A 12787-nucleotide genomic window follows, 5' to 3' on the forward strand; every position below is an offset into this window, starting at 1 on the left:
TATATATATAAATTTCGAGCCACGAGGGTACTTTTTATCTCAATTGGTAGGTGGCGCTGCTATCGGTATGTAAGCAATCAAATTCGGTAGCTGTTTTCCGGGCAGGACAACTAACTCCTTCTAAACGGCTGGACCGATTTGGTTTGAAATAATGTTCTGATCTGACACCAACCGAATGTGACCGAAATGGTCTTCCTTACAGGCCTTGATGGGCCTGTCTGGGTACGGGGTACGGGTTTTCTACCCGGGCTCTTCTACTCCGGTACTACCCACTGGTGGGTGATTTCTTTACGACCCGATGGGCCGAGCATACGCCCACTAACTGCACGTTACCCTATGGACTAATTGGGTTTCGGATCAATTGGAGGCAAGTGTTGTTATTCATTCCCCGTTGGGTCCTTGTTACGTAGTCTCCCCTGCGTCGTTCCCGTCGTCGTCCAAAATTGTATATATATTCTTGGATGGTTTGAAAACACAATTGGACCCGGTAGGTGGCGCTGCTGTCAGCAATCAAATTTGGTACTTGCTACTCAGGGTAGTACAAAATCCGCCCGACGGGTCCGCTGGTATTTTATATATAATTTTCACACATATATCTAATTATTTATTTAGTTAAAACGTTCACGGTAGTTTTACGTAGCAGTGACTAATATACGCAGAGATGACTTCGTGTTTTACTACAAACAACTGCATCATCAATTAATACGCCAGAGTTATATTTAAGTTTTAGAGTTAATCGAAAATGAAGTTTCAATCGGGAGGAAATAATTGACCAAATTTGTACCTGGCTCCCGGACCAAGTATGTGTGTAAAAAAATAAAAATAAAAAACTTTATCAAAGTGGACTATTAATCATATTGTGGCAGTAGATAGCAGGTTAGCTTATCAGATACAACTGAATTTTTATCAATCACGCCTCCTTACAATGCTGCCAACGATGGAACTACACTTCATTTCGCCTTTGACTGGACCCTTCTTTTTTCGAGAAAAGCCACAGGCTAATTTCTTTCTCAAATAAACGCGTGTGAAACAACAGACACAGCTTTTTCTTTAATAGATAACCAGGTCGGCAAACCAGCGTACGGCTCACCTGATGGTAAGCGATTACCGTAGCTTATAGATGCCTGCAACACCAGAAGTATCGCAAGCTTGTTACCGACTCTATCCCCAATGCCCACCCAGGAGCTCTGGTCACCTTACTCACCAACAGGAACACAACACTGCTTGAAAACAGTAGTGTATATTGACACAGCTGTGGTCTTCTGTGAGGTCGAGGTACTACATCAGTCGGGCTGTTCCATATTTTGAGCAGTAATTATCCTGCTGTGCCCTACCTCAATTATAATAATAAAAATAATAATAATGAATCTTTATTGAGATAAGTACAAAAGGCAGCCTTATCGCTAATGAGCGATCTCTTCCAGGCAACCTTTGGGCAGAGGAAATGGTATAATATGTAGACAGTTTAGGTGTACAGTTTTACCTAAACATATACAATATATTTATATAAAAAAATAATAATAATAAATTAAAATAAAGTATATGTACGTACATGGCATATATAAATAGAAAGTTGTAATAGACATAATAATTATAAATATGACGATTTCATCAGGAACGCTGACGTATTAATTGATAATGCAGTTGTTATGTAAGTTTTCAAAAGCACTTTCGAATCGTCATTTTACAAATCTAAATTTTATAGTGATTATTATTTTGAAAAGTGAAGCTACCAACGAATCGGAACGTAGATTCTGCCGAGAAGAATCGACAAGACTCAAGTCAAGTCGCAGTTACCCTTTTGAAAATAATATATAAACTGTGTTTTAGTACAAAATTAGTAACATCTTGCATGAAATACAGCGTCACAAGTCCACACACGAAAGATACTTTACGTCATATTCGCAAACCGACCAATAAATAACTTCAATAAATATGTAAACGTTACAAGTTCTGTCTGTAAATACTGTTATCGGACACGTTTATTAGCGACGGTAATATAATCAGATGTGTTATCAACTCTTATTTTCGGTTGCTATGTGGAGAAAACGGTTCGTTTTGCATAAAAGTTTTATTTATTTTATTTATATATATATATATATATATATATATATATATATATATATATATACGCTTTACACTCAACGGCCCCCCAATAGGATTATTTCCTGTGTGTTACCACGCTTGACGTGGTCAGTAAACTGGTGAATGTGTGACGAGAGCGTACGAAAAGTGTGATCGGGCGATGCAAACGGAGCAAGAAAGGTGCGCGAGCACACATTTTCTTTCTCTCTTTCGTAGCCAGTTACGTTTAGTATATCTAAGACACACCACACACACATCAGCCTATCGCAGTCGACTGCTGGACATAGGCCTCCAAAAGTTCGCGCCAAAAACGGAAATTAATTAAAATAAAGATTATTAATTTTCTAGAGCTCTGAAATGTTTATGGCCTATACAAATATTTCGTCATGTGCGGGGATCGAAATAACAAGTTATTCGCAGTGACCAATATGATTGAAAACGATGCGATGATGCTTCTGATGTTGCAGGCGTCTATAGGCTACAGTAATCGCTTACCATCAGGTGAGCCGTACGCTTCTTTGCCGACCTAGTTGTATAAAAAAATACGTCCCGTCTTAACTGTCAAACGCGAGAACTGTTATCGTACGCGTTATTAAATATTCGTTAACTTTGTTTTGTAATTTTCCAATTTTATGCACAATTTTCTTAAAATTTCGTTTCGTAAGAACTTATGACAAAGTATTAGAAAACTTTTAAACTTTTTAAAATAAAATGTATTTAATCAGAAGTCGTTCTCAAGATATGGATACGTATCAGTGGGACAGCCAGTGTAGTGTAGTAACACGTTAGAGCGATACAACACGAGCGTGTCGTTCAGTAACTAGTAGCCACAGGCAGACGGTGATAGCATGCGCGTGTCGTGTAGCTCTTTCTCTCTTACGCTACGTGTTAGAACGAGACAGCATCGACGTGATGTATTCGTGCATTTTCGCGTTTTTTTTTTTTTTTTTTAATTTATATATACACCTCCGACATGGGGATCGGAGTCCTTACTTAAGCTACTCGTTCATACCAGTTCTCGCACTTTCATCCTGCATACTAATTTTCTTTCTTTCATTCTTCCACATTCACACACTGGGTGGGTTCCCATCTACGCTAGTCCTAATTTCTAATTTTGTTTCTTATATTAATATGCATTTTCGCGTTAGATCGGTATAACACGAACGTGTCATGTAGTCGTGCAGCCCCGCGTCAGAGCGGGACAGCACGAGCGTATCTAGTGTTCGTGCAGCCCCGCGTGAGAGCGGGACAGCACGAGCGCGTCGTGAGCTCGTGCAGCCCGCGTCAGAGCGGGACAGCACGAGCGCGTCGTGTGTTCGTGCAGCCCCGCGTCAGAGCGGGACAGCACGAGCGCGTCGTGAGCTCGTGCAGGCCGCGTGAGAGCGGGACAGTACCTGGTAGCCGGTCCACTGCTGCAGCAGGTGGTGGTGGCAGGCGGCGCAGGCGCGCACGGTGCCCTGCGCGTCCTTGGGCCGCGAGCGCGGCGGCCGCGGGTGCTGCTCGCCGAAGATGGGGAAGTACGCCTGCTTGTTCTGCAACACGCGTAAACATTCTCCATTATTAAGGATGTGTTCTGAGTACAATCGATTTTCCGCGTCAATTAAAGATTTTGATATCTGTACGATTTTTATTTATTTTTTTTGTTTTACCCACAATTAGGAATTCTAAACAATAAACAAAATGTTTAGAATTCCTAATTGTGGGTAACACAAAAAAAAATAAAAATCGTACATATTAAAAATAGCATGGTGTCGTCTCCTGTCAAAGATTTTCATTGTAATATGAAACTTTGAATAGTTACGGGTCTCTGTAAAGAACTCACTATAGACGGCGCCACGGTTCGCTTAAACCGAAAGTAAAAATCATCATATCAAAAATTTCGCTCTAGCGGGTACATCGTTCCATAGCTTAATTGGCTAGAGCGTCGACACGGTCAGTCGGAGACGCGGGTTCGAATCCCGCTGGAGCGGTCAATTTTTGATATGATATTCAGAAATATTTTGATATCTTTCATGATTCAGGGACAAGTCTAAAAAAAAAACTTACCGCACATTTCTGCTCATAAATATAATGTTTAATTTGATATTTATACTATTCTTTTTTTTAATTGTTATACTTCTGCTATATTGTTATGATTTGCTGGAAATCTAAAACTGTTATTTAATGTCTTCTAAGGCGAGTGATGTATGCACCCGTAACTGGCATGCATACCGAACTATGTACATACATGAACGTGATATTGTAATGTTTAGTATGTTATGCTGTTGGTGTATCAGTAAATAAATAAACAGGCGCGCGGGTCAGCCGGCCTCGTCCACCGCGTTCGTGGACGTTACCCCAACGACACATTACATTTCTTTGAGTTACATAATTCAATTTTTCAAATGGTAAAAGAAAAACTGCCTTTTTACAGGGTACCTTACGTACCTTATAGTCGAGTTTTCTATATTTCAGAAAACAATTCGTTTCATTTAGGAAGGCTCTTAACTGAGGGTGGCGTTTAACTAAGGTAGGGCACAGCAGGAATTTCCTGCTAAAATATGAAGCAGCCCGACTGGGGTAGTAGTACCTCGACCTTACAAAAGATCACAGCTAAATAATACTGTTTTCAAGCAGTATTGGGTTCCTGTTGGTGAGAAAGGTGACCAGAGCTCCTGGGGGGATTGGGGATTGGGTCGGCAACGCGCTTGCGATGCTTCTGGTGTTGCAGGCGTCTATAAGCTACGGTAATCTCTTACCATCAGGTGAACCGTACGCTTGTTTGCCGACCTAGTGTATAAAAAAAAAGAAAAACGATTTTTTTTTTTTTTTGTTACCATACAGAAACCGAGCTTAACTCGGTGTAATGAAATTTCTGATTCTTGACAAGCTTAAAATTACGACAGAACAGATACAATACGCAAATATGTTATCAAAATATGCGATGTTCATCATATTATAATGAGGTGTTTGTTATTTATGTCGAGTGTCGTGTGTTCTCTACAATATACTCAAGTTACCCAATTTATCCAATACATTTCACTGTGTAGAAAGTGATAGTTAAACTAGGAAATGCAATCGGCCTGTTTATTTCAAAGCCAGCAGTTAGGTGGTTATCTGCCATCGATCGGCTTTATAAGTTCCGAGGTGGTAGTGGAACTGTGTTATCCCTTAGTCGCCTCTTACGACACCCACGGGAAGAGAGGGGGTGGCTTATATACTCGTATATTATACTATCTTTTACCCGCGGCTTTGCGCACATTTTTTTAAATAAAAAGTATCCTACATTATTTCTAATACCTCAAAAATATGAGTCCAAAATTTCATGATGATCGGTTAAGTAGTTTACACGTGAAAGCGTAACAAACAAACTTACATTCATATTTATAATATTAATAGGAATTTTTTACTACCGTAACCACACAGCAGTGTGGTGTGCAGCACATTCTATAGTATATTCGTAATATATTCTTATTTTATTTTAAATTAGACAAAAAATACTACGTTTCGCCCGCAGCTTCTATCTATAAAGACATAATCTATAATACAAAGTTAAATCTAAATCTCGAGTCAAGATCAAAATCAAACTCAAGAATTACTTTATTCAAATCACCAAGAGTTCTTTCAAATCGTCATTTTACAAATTAAAATTTTAAGGTGTTTATTATTTTTGTAGAAGTAAAGCTACCATCGATTCGATATGTAGATTCTGCAGAGAAGAATCGGCAAGAACAAATTAATAAAAAAATACTTTGAATGACATTTTCAATCCAGAATATTTTTGTGTCTTTACCATTCTAGTTAACGAGTGACACGCCCCTCTTTACCGTCGTTACGGAGTCACTTAGTGACGTGACACAAAACAAATATAGCAAATAGTCACGACTAACCTCAAATCAATGAGACGTCTATATAAATAAAATTATAGAGGCCTGCCTTTGTGCGCGTGACGGAATAACTTCCAAATATATTTCAATTAACGATTAATGTACTAAAAATGTTATTATTTTAACACTTGTTATTTATCTGTATTTAATACTACTATTGGTCGCCAAGTGATCGAAATTCGACCATAATTAATTTAAATTATAAATTTGAACATTATTAAAGTTCTGTTGTCAAATACTATACTTCTACGAGTATAATAATAATAAACAAAAAATATAAAGATATATGCGTGTGTGTGTGTGTGTGTGTCAAATAATTTGTGTAATATTTTTATGCATAATTTTAAAAAAAATATATTAGCATTCTGCACTCCTTCTCTATATAAACTATAACTGTGCGAAATTTTATACTCCTCCGTCCGCGCAATTTTCGTAAAAATGGGGTACAAAGTTATTGCTTCACGTATTATATGTATCGATAAAAAGAAAGGATTTGACTTTTTTATAATGAATAAAGACTAAAACGACTGAACTGATGTTAAATATTCTTTTACCGAATAAATATTACGTCATCATTAACTGCGGTCCCACGCGGGTGAAGCCACGTCTACACTCTCTAGTAGGAATACCTTCTCCAATTTTAAGAAACAACACGTAAGCTAAGTATATTTCGGATCTTCGCTTTCAACCTTTTTAATTTCATTCTTTGAACACATAAAACATACGCTTCAGCCTTTAATATCCCACTACTGGGCATGGGCCTCTTTCCCCATGTAGAAGAAGGATCAGAGCTTAATCCACCACGCTGCTCCAATGCGGGTTGGCGGATATATTCCCTACTATGAGTAACGATCGCTATCAGGTGTACATGATAACAACCGGGACCGACGGCTTAACGTGCTCTCCGAGGCACGGTGGGGAGACCCACAAGGACTGCACAAACACCCAGACCACGGCAAACACCTGTATGGCCAATACAAATGTTTGTCATGTGCGGGGATCGAACCCGCAACCGCCAACGCAACTGGCACAATCCATAGCTGTGACCGTTGCGCCAACGCGGCGTCAAACATAACGATGATCAAAACTGTTATCTACATTATATTGTTACCTATTGACCCGTTGCTATATTGTAGGTGTGTATGTTTGAATAAGTTTGAAACCTACAAACCGTTAAAGGAGAATGCCCACCGCAGTATGGACTTTAGTTTCGCTTTGAAAAATTTTGTGCCATGATGATATTTACCACATTTTGTAGGTTCCTTAGTGTACATTTAATTAAAAAAAACGCTGTTTCTCTAGCTCGACGGGTATAATGAAAAAAAGTCACAACAAAAGTGGTTTTCTTATCCTTCTTTCATTTTGTATTTTTATTTACATTTGAAGTTTTAACTATCTGTAAATGTTTGAATATAATCTGAATGCAAGTAAGTTAATGCTTCAGTTTGCATATACTCTAGATTATTGAAGATATTTGACACAACAGAGATATTGACTTTCCCTTATACACAGGTTGATAACTTATGCACATGTTGTTTTAGAATTTGTGTTTTTAATCATTTAACTATGACCCAAGAAACCTACAAAAATATTTCAGATAAGACAGTGAGGCAATAAATAAAAAACAACTTGTGTATACAAAATCATTTTTTTTAACAAGTAAATACTACATTGTGCTATTCTTTGTAAGATAACTGACTTTGTTTTGAAATATAATTCTATAATAATAATTGGTATGAGGGGTATTTATTTGACACCTAGCAAACAGTCTTACAATCGTTTTGTAGATTAAACAATCAACAATTGGGATTGTGTTGTGTAAAACAAACAAATACTTTCATTTTGAAATATTTTAACAATTTAAATTATTCATTTTCAAATGAGAATTCATTAAATATGTCATCTAAAAACTGGGCCGGAGCAGTAACATCATTATATCTGCCCACCCCAGGTACCACACACATAACATGGGCACAACAACCTACAGTTCTGTTGCCCACAAGACAGCTGCAGCAATAACCTGATATAGCTTCGACACTATTGGCAACATTTTCATCTTTACTTATCAACAAATATGCATAATAAGTTCTGCCACCAATATGTCGAGACTTTATTCTCCCTCTCAGTAAGAAATGATTTGTGCCCAGAATAAGAGGAATATCTTCTTCAATTTCGTTATTAATTTCTATTGTGTAAGTGCCGTTTGTTCGTACGTGCTCACCGTAATATGAAGAAGCTTGCTTGAGCTGGTATGTCCCTAATGCAAATCTTTTCAAATCAGTTATGCTAAGTCTTGGGAACTGATCTAAATGTGGGTGGTGAGCATCAATGCTTACAAACGTAGCTCTTCGCCTATTATAATTTTCAATTCTTACAGTATTAGCAAGAACATTATCTATATGTAACCTACGTACCGCAATTGCCAAATATTCTGCTGCTTCTGGTATGTCTTCAATAAGTGGGTGCAATTTATTTGTTAAGGCACAGCCGTTCCGAAAATCGATCATTAAATGCTTAGCAGCTTTATTAAAAAACTCTTGGCGAAACAGTTTGAAGTCGCGTTTTAGACGACCATTGACCACTTCAACCACCCACCTACACATTGTTACACATCTCGACTTATTTGCTTGTTGTGTCGTAAGTTGATGCTCGCCTTCTGATAAAGACTCAGGCATATGAGCTTGATAGCCATATTCTATCAGTTCAGGTATTACATCCCTGAAACCTCTATCTAAAATAAAAATATCCCCCTCTCTAAAATATCTTCTCATTTCACCATTACTATTTCTAAATTCATTACTCATAATGGTAGCATCATTCACTGTCGCTCTATATGGACCTAAACAATCAAGGATATGGCCATCACAACAAACTATCATGAACGGCTTCACCAAATTAAGATGTTTATGTAAGCTGAAGGACTCTTTTTGAAATAAATAGTTGCTACTGCTTTGTACGTACACATATGTAGCATCACATATTACAATAGCGGGTCTCATTTCTGAAGAAGGATTAGGATTCCCGAACAGTCCTTCTGGAATTGTTTTATTCCTAGCTGCAACTTCTTCCACTGTCATGTGATTAAGGCCTAAATGTAAAGGAACCATCTGTTGGCTCATGCAGTTTCTTGCCTTATTCATATTTCTTTCTAAAGTGCTTCGGGGCATTTCAAATAAAGAACTGAGCCTTTCATTGCTATCACCGGTACGCAATTTGGCCAAATAAATACTTAATGCCACACTTGCAGAAGGCACTTCATTGTGCAGACTAGGCATTTCTGCTAAAAGTTCATGGAACTGAGCAGCTGTAACTCCAAGCCAATACTGGCAGAGATTGGGTGGCATCATATTTATGTTATTGAAATCCAACGTTCTTAAATTAATTCTCTCCATCATATTCAGCATGTGATCCATCTGTGATGCAGTAAAATCCCTAATATTAGATTGTAACTGCTCCCAACAATCATTTTCTAAATGGTATCTGCAGACACGAGCAGAAGATGGAATGTATAATCTATAGCGACATAATAACATTTCCTTCACTCCAGTTGGTACCAATAAACGTTCAACATTTTCACATCCTGAAAATATACAATGTCTTGAGGTTGCTGCAACACGTGAATAAGTTTGTGATATTATTCTAGCAGTTTCTTGACGTTGTGGGACCGAAATATGTGGAAGTGGAGGCGTCACAGGTATATGTGGTGGTTCTCTATTATCAGTTTCCTCATTGAAGGCTTCAATAGGTCTATTGGCATCTTGCCGCGTTTGTTTTTGAACATTTCTCCTAGCAGCAAGCCAGCATGCAGTACAAACTCTATTCAGATGAGAAACCTGAAATTAAAATATTTGTTAAGCAATATATTTATAAAAATTACTAGAACAACTAATATTTTCTAAAAATCTTATCTTAATATGTATGGGTATGCTTTGATAATCATAAAGAGTACATTTTTCACTAAACAAGGTTGTTTAAAAAGGGTGTGAAAAGATTATTATGGGGTCGGCAATGCGTCATCAGGTGGGCTGTATGCTTGTTTATTGTTGTTGATATTAAAAAGGAGACTGAATGTAAGTTTTAAAAAATCACATATAATCATAGTAAAAAAAATACACAAAAAATAATATGTACCAAATGAGGAAATGTCCAACTAATTATAACATTCCTTTCTGGGCTGTCTGGATGTACAAGATGAGTGCGGGCCCGCAGAATAGATATACCACAAGCAAAGCACACATTTCTATGTCCAGACACGGGCGATTGGGCTGGTACACCATCGGGTACTTGTTGTAGCATTCCAAAGCACTCCAAGCATATTCTACTATTAGAAGAAACCTAGAAAGAAATTAATATTCTTAATACTTAGTTTATTTTTAGCTACTAAGCTTATTACATATAAATACCTAACTCACTGATATTAATTGGATGGATTGGAGCCCAGCATAATTATCAATGTTTTTTACTATGTCCAAAATAAATACAGCACTAAGCATGCGCCATATTGTAATATAAAGGCTTTGTAAACTCCAATTAGTAGTTTCAGTTCCCTCTTCTAATGAAATAGTTGCCTCAGTCATAAAGTCTACGAGTTTTTTAATAATTGCGAGGCTGAATAGGTTATAAAAATATGTTAATACTTTTAACTTACCGGCGTTGGTGATACCCAGACACGAAGAATATTCACCATAGGCTCTGTTGCATCTTCCACCATGCGCCAGCGCTGGTGCGCCAATCTCATAGAGCAATTGATACACCGGCGAGTAACATCCATTGTCGTAGATAGGTATAGGTTTGGTTCACAAACACACCGAAAGTAAAGAGTCTCTGTCTCAAATATATTTTCAATTTCTATAGTTCTAGGAGGAACACGAAGCTCAACTCGACAAAGAAAATAGAAAGAAAACAATAAAAAGCTCTGACACAATAACAAACGAACTTATTAGCACGAAAGTAGGTACCTACGTCAGTAACAGTAAAACGAAATAGTTACACATTTGACTTATTTGATATCTTTTAAGTGAATATCGCATTATTGCCAGTTGTAGATCGATTATTGATTAATCGATTATGATTGACAAAACACTAAAACAGGATACTTTCAGATAGATTAATCAAATAAACTCATATTATTATCAAATAAAAATTGATTTTCTTTATTATTTAACATGTTATTATGAACTGCCAATTCGATATTTTAATAAAATAAATATAAGTGTATCGATTATATTTTGGTGAGTCGATTCGCTCGTACGAAAATTGCAATACTGAAGATTCAAATGTCAATAACAAAAAATACTTGGGAATTGCGAGTAAAACGGAAATGAATAAATTACTGCTTAATATGTGGATTCTTATCCGTCGAAGTTATGGCTAAGTATTTTACAATGGCTAGTGAAAATTAAAAACTTAGTTTTTAATATTAATTTGGTTTAGGCACAACGACGTGGAAGGAGGAAACCACCTATGGGCATTCCCCTTTGTAACATGTATCGTTCGAAATTTAACAGTTTGTTTGCAGATTCATTTTGCGAATGTAGCAACTGGCTTATTCCAAACAAATTAACACTGTTACACTGGCGCCGGGTGTGTTAATTAAATAAACATATATACTTTTATGTCTAGACGTCAATCGACACGAAATTTGATGATTTAAACAAATTGAAATAAATTTATATAAGTTATAGTTAACATAACATAACACAACAATACACTTTATTGTACACCAAAACAGAAATAATACATAAGGTACAAAGGGCGGCCTTATCGCTGAAAAGCGATCTCTACTATCTAGGGGCAGAGGAGATGGTATTGTGTCGGTGTAGGTGTACAAATTGAGACATAAACGTTTGAATATATTTACTTAAACACATATACAAATAGGTACATACATACATACATACATAGTTATTGCAATTATTAACAAATTATTAAGATTCCATCCTAAAAGATACTAATCGTAGGTGTCCTGAAGGATTCTCAATATTTAAGTATCGTCGGCTTACATCAAACAATACCTTGGAATTAGAGATCGAGTCAGAAACATCACTAACATATAAAGTGAATAGCGGCGAGCTTCAATGTGAACCCTGTAAAACTCCAGTGTATATCCTTACACCGCGAACCCAGACCCGACAACCCTTCATATATTCCATACTTTACATAAAAACTCAAAGGAATCTTATGCCATTATATAATTATATTTTAAAAAAATTATCTTTATACTTCTGTTTAACATATTTTATTACAACAAAATGTTTGACGTTTAGTACATTTTAAGGATATTTTATTTGCACTAGGATTAAATTTACTTGTTTAAATGCATATAAATATACTATAGTACATTTCCCAAATAAAAGTAAAATATATATTAATAAAAGATATTATATTAAGCGTGTAGGTTTCCTTGTAACGTCAGCTGTTTGTCGGACTTGGCCTGATTGCGCGCATCTAATAATAACCGCTGCCAGCTGACCCCGCGACCCCGCTGACCCCGCGACCCCCGACCCCCCGACCTCGCGACCCACCGATAGTCACTATCTATGTTTTCTCCGACTTAGGTAATGACATGAGTATTCTTTGTGTTAAATATAATTTTTTATTGCGACTTGATAAATATTGTTTACTTTAGTAACTAGAATAAACTACTACCGCACTATAATTGTTCAGGTTAATGTTCAAAAATAGTATTATATTTTTCTTGTAATGAAACAACTTTTTCAGATTTTATCGCGGTTTTTTTTTCATATCAATTTTTTTTTCCAGATGCCTGTGTGAAGATTAGGATAAATCAAACTTAATCTTATAAAATGTAATAAATAATAAATAATAAATAAATA

At 36.6% G+C, this 12787-nt stretch overlaps 1 protein-coding gene across 1 annotated transcript; it reads right to left on the reverse strand.

The window, feature by feature from the left end:
* Positions 1 to 10022: 10022 nt before the first annotated feature.
* Positions 10023 to 10761, reverse strand: LOC123665570. Its single transcript, XM_045599860.1, has 2 exons — positions 10600 to 10761; positions 10023 to 10286 (listed from the first exon to the last, which is right to left on the reverse strand). The coding sequence occupies exons 1-2, from the start codon at positions 10720 to 10722 to the stop codon at positions 10047 to 10049; spliced, it is 363 nt and encodes a 120-aa protein (XP_045455816.1). The 5' UTR covers positions 10723 to 10761; the 3' UTR covers positions 10023 to 10046.
* Positions 10762 to 12787: the final 2026 nt, after the last annotated feature.

This window comes from Melitaea cinxia, chromosome 24 (genome assembly GCF_905220565.1).
Source record: "Melitaea cinxia chromosome 24, ilMelCinx1.1, whole genome shotgun sequence".
Taxonomy (NCBI): Eukaryota; Metazoa; Arthropoda; class Insecta; order Lepidoptera; family Nymphalidae; genus Melitaea; species Melitaea cinxia.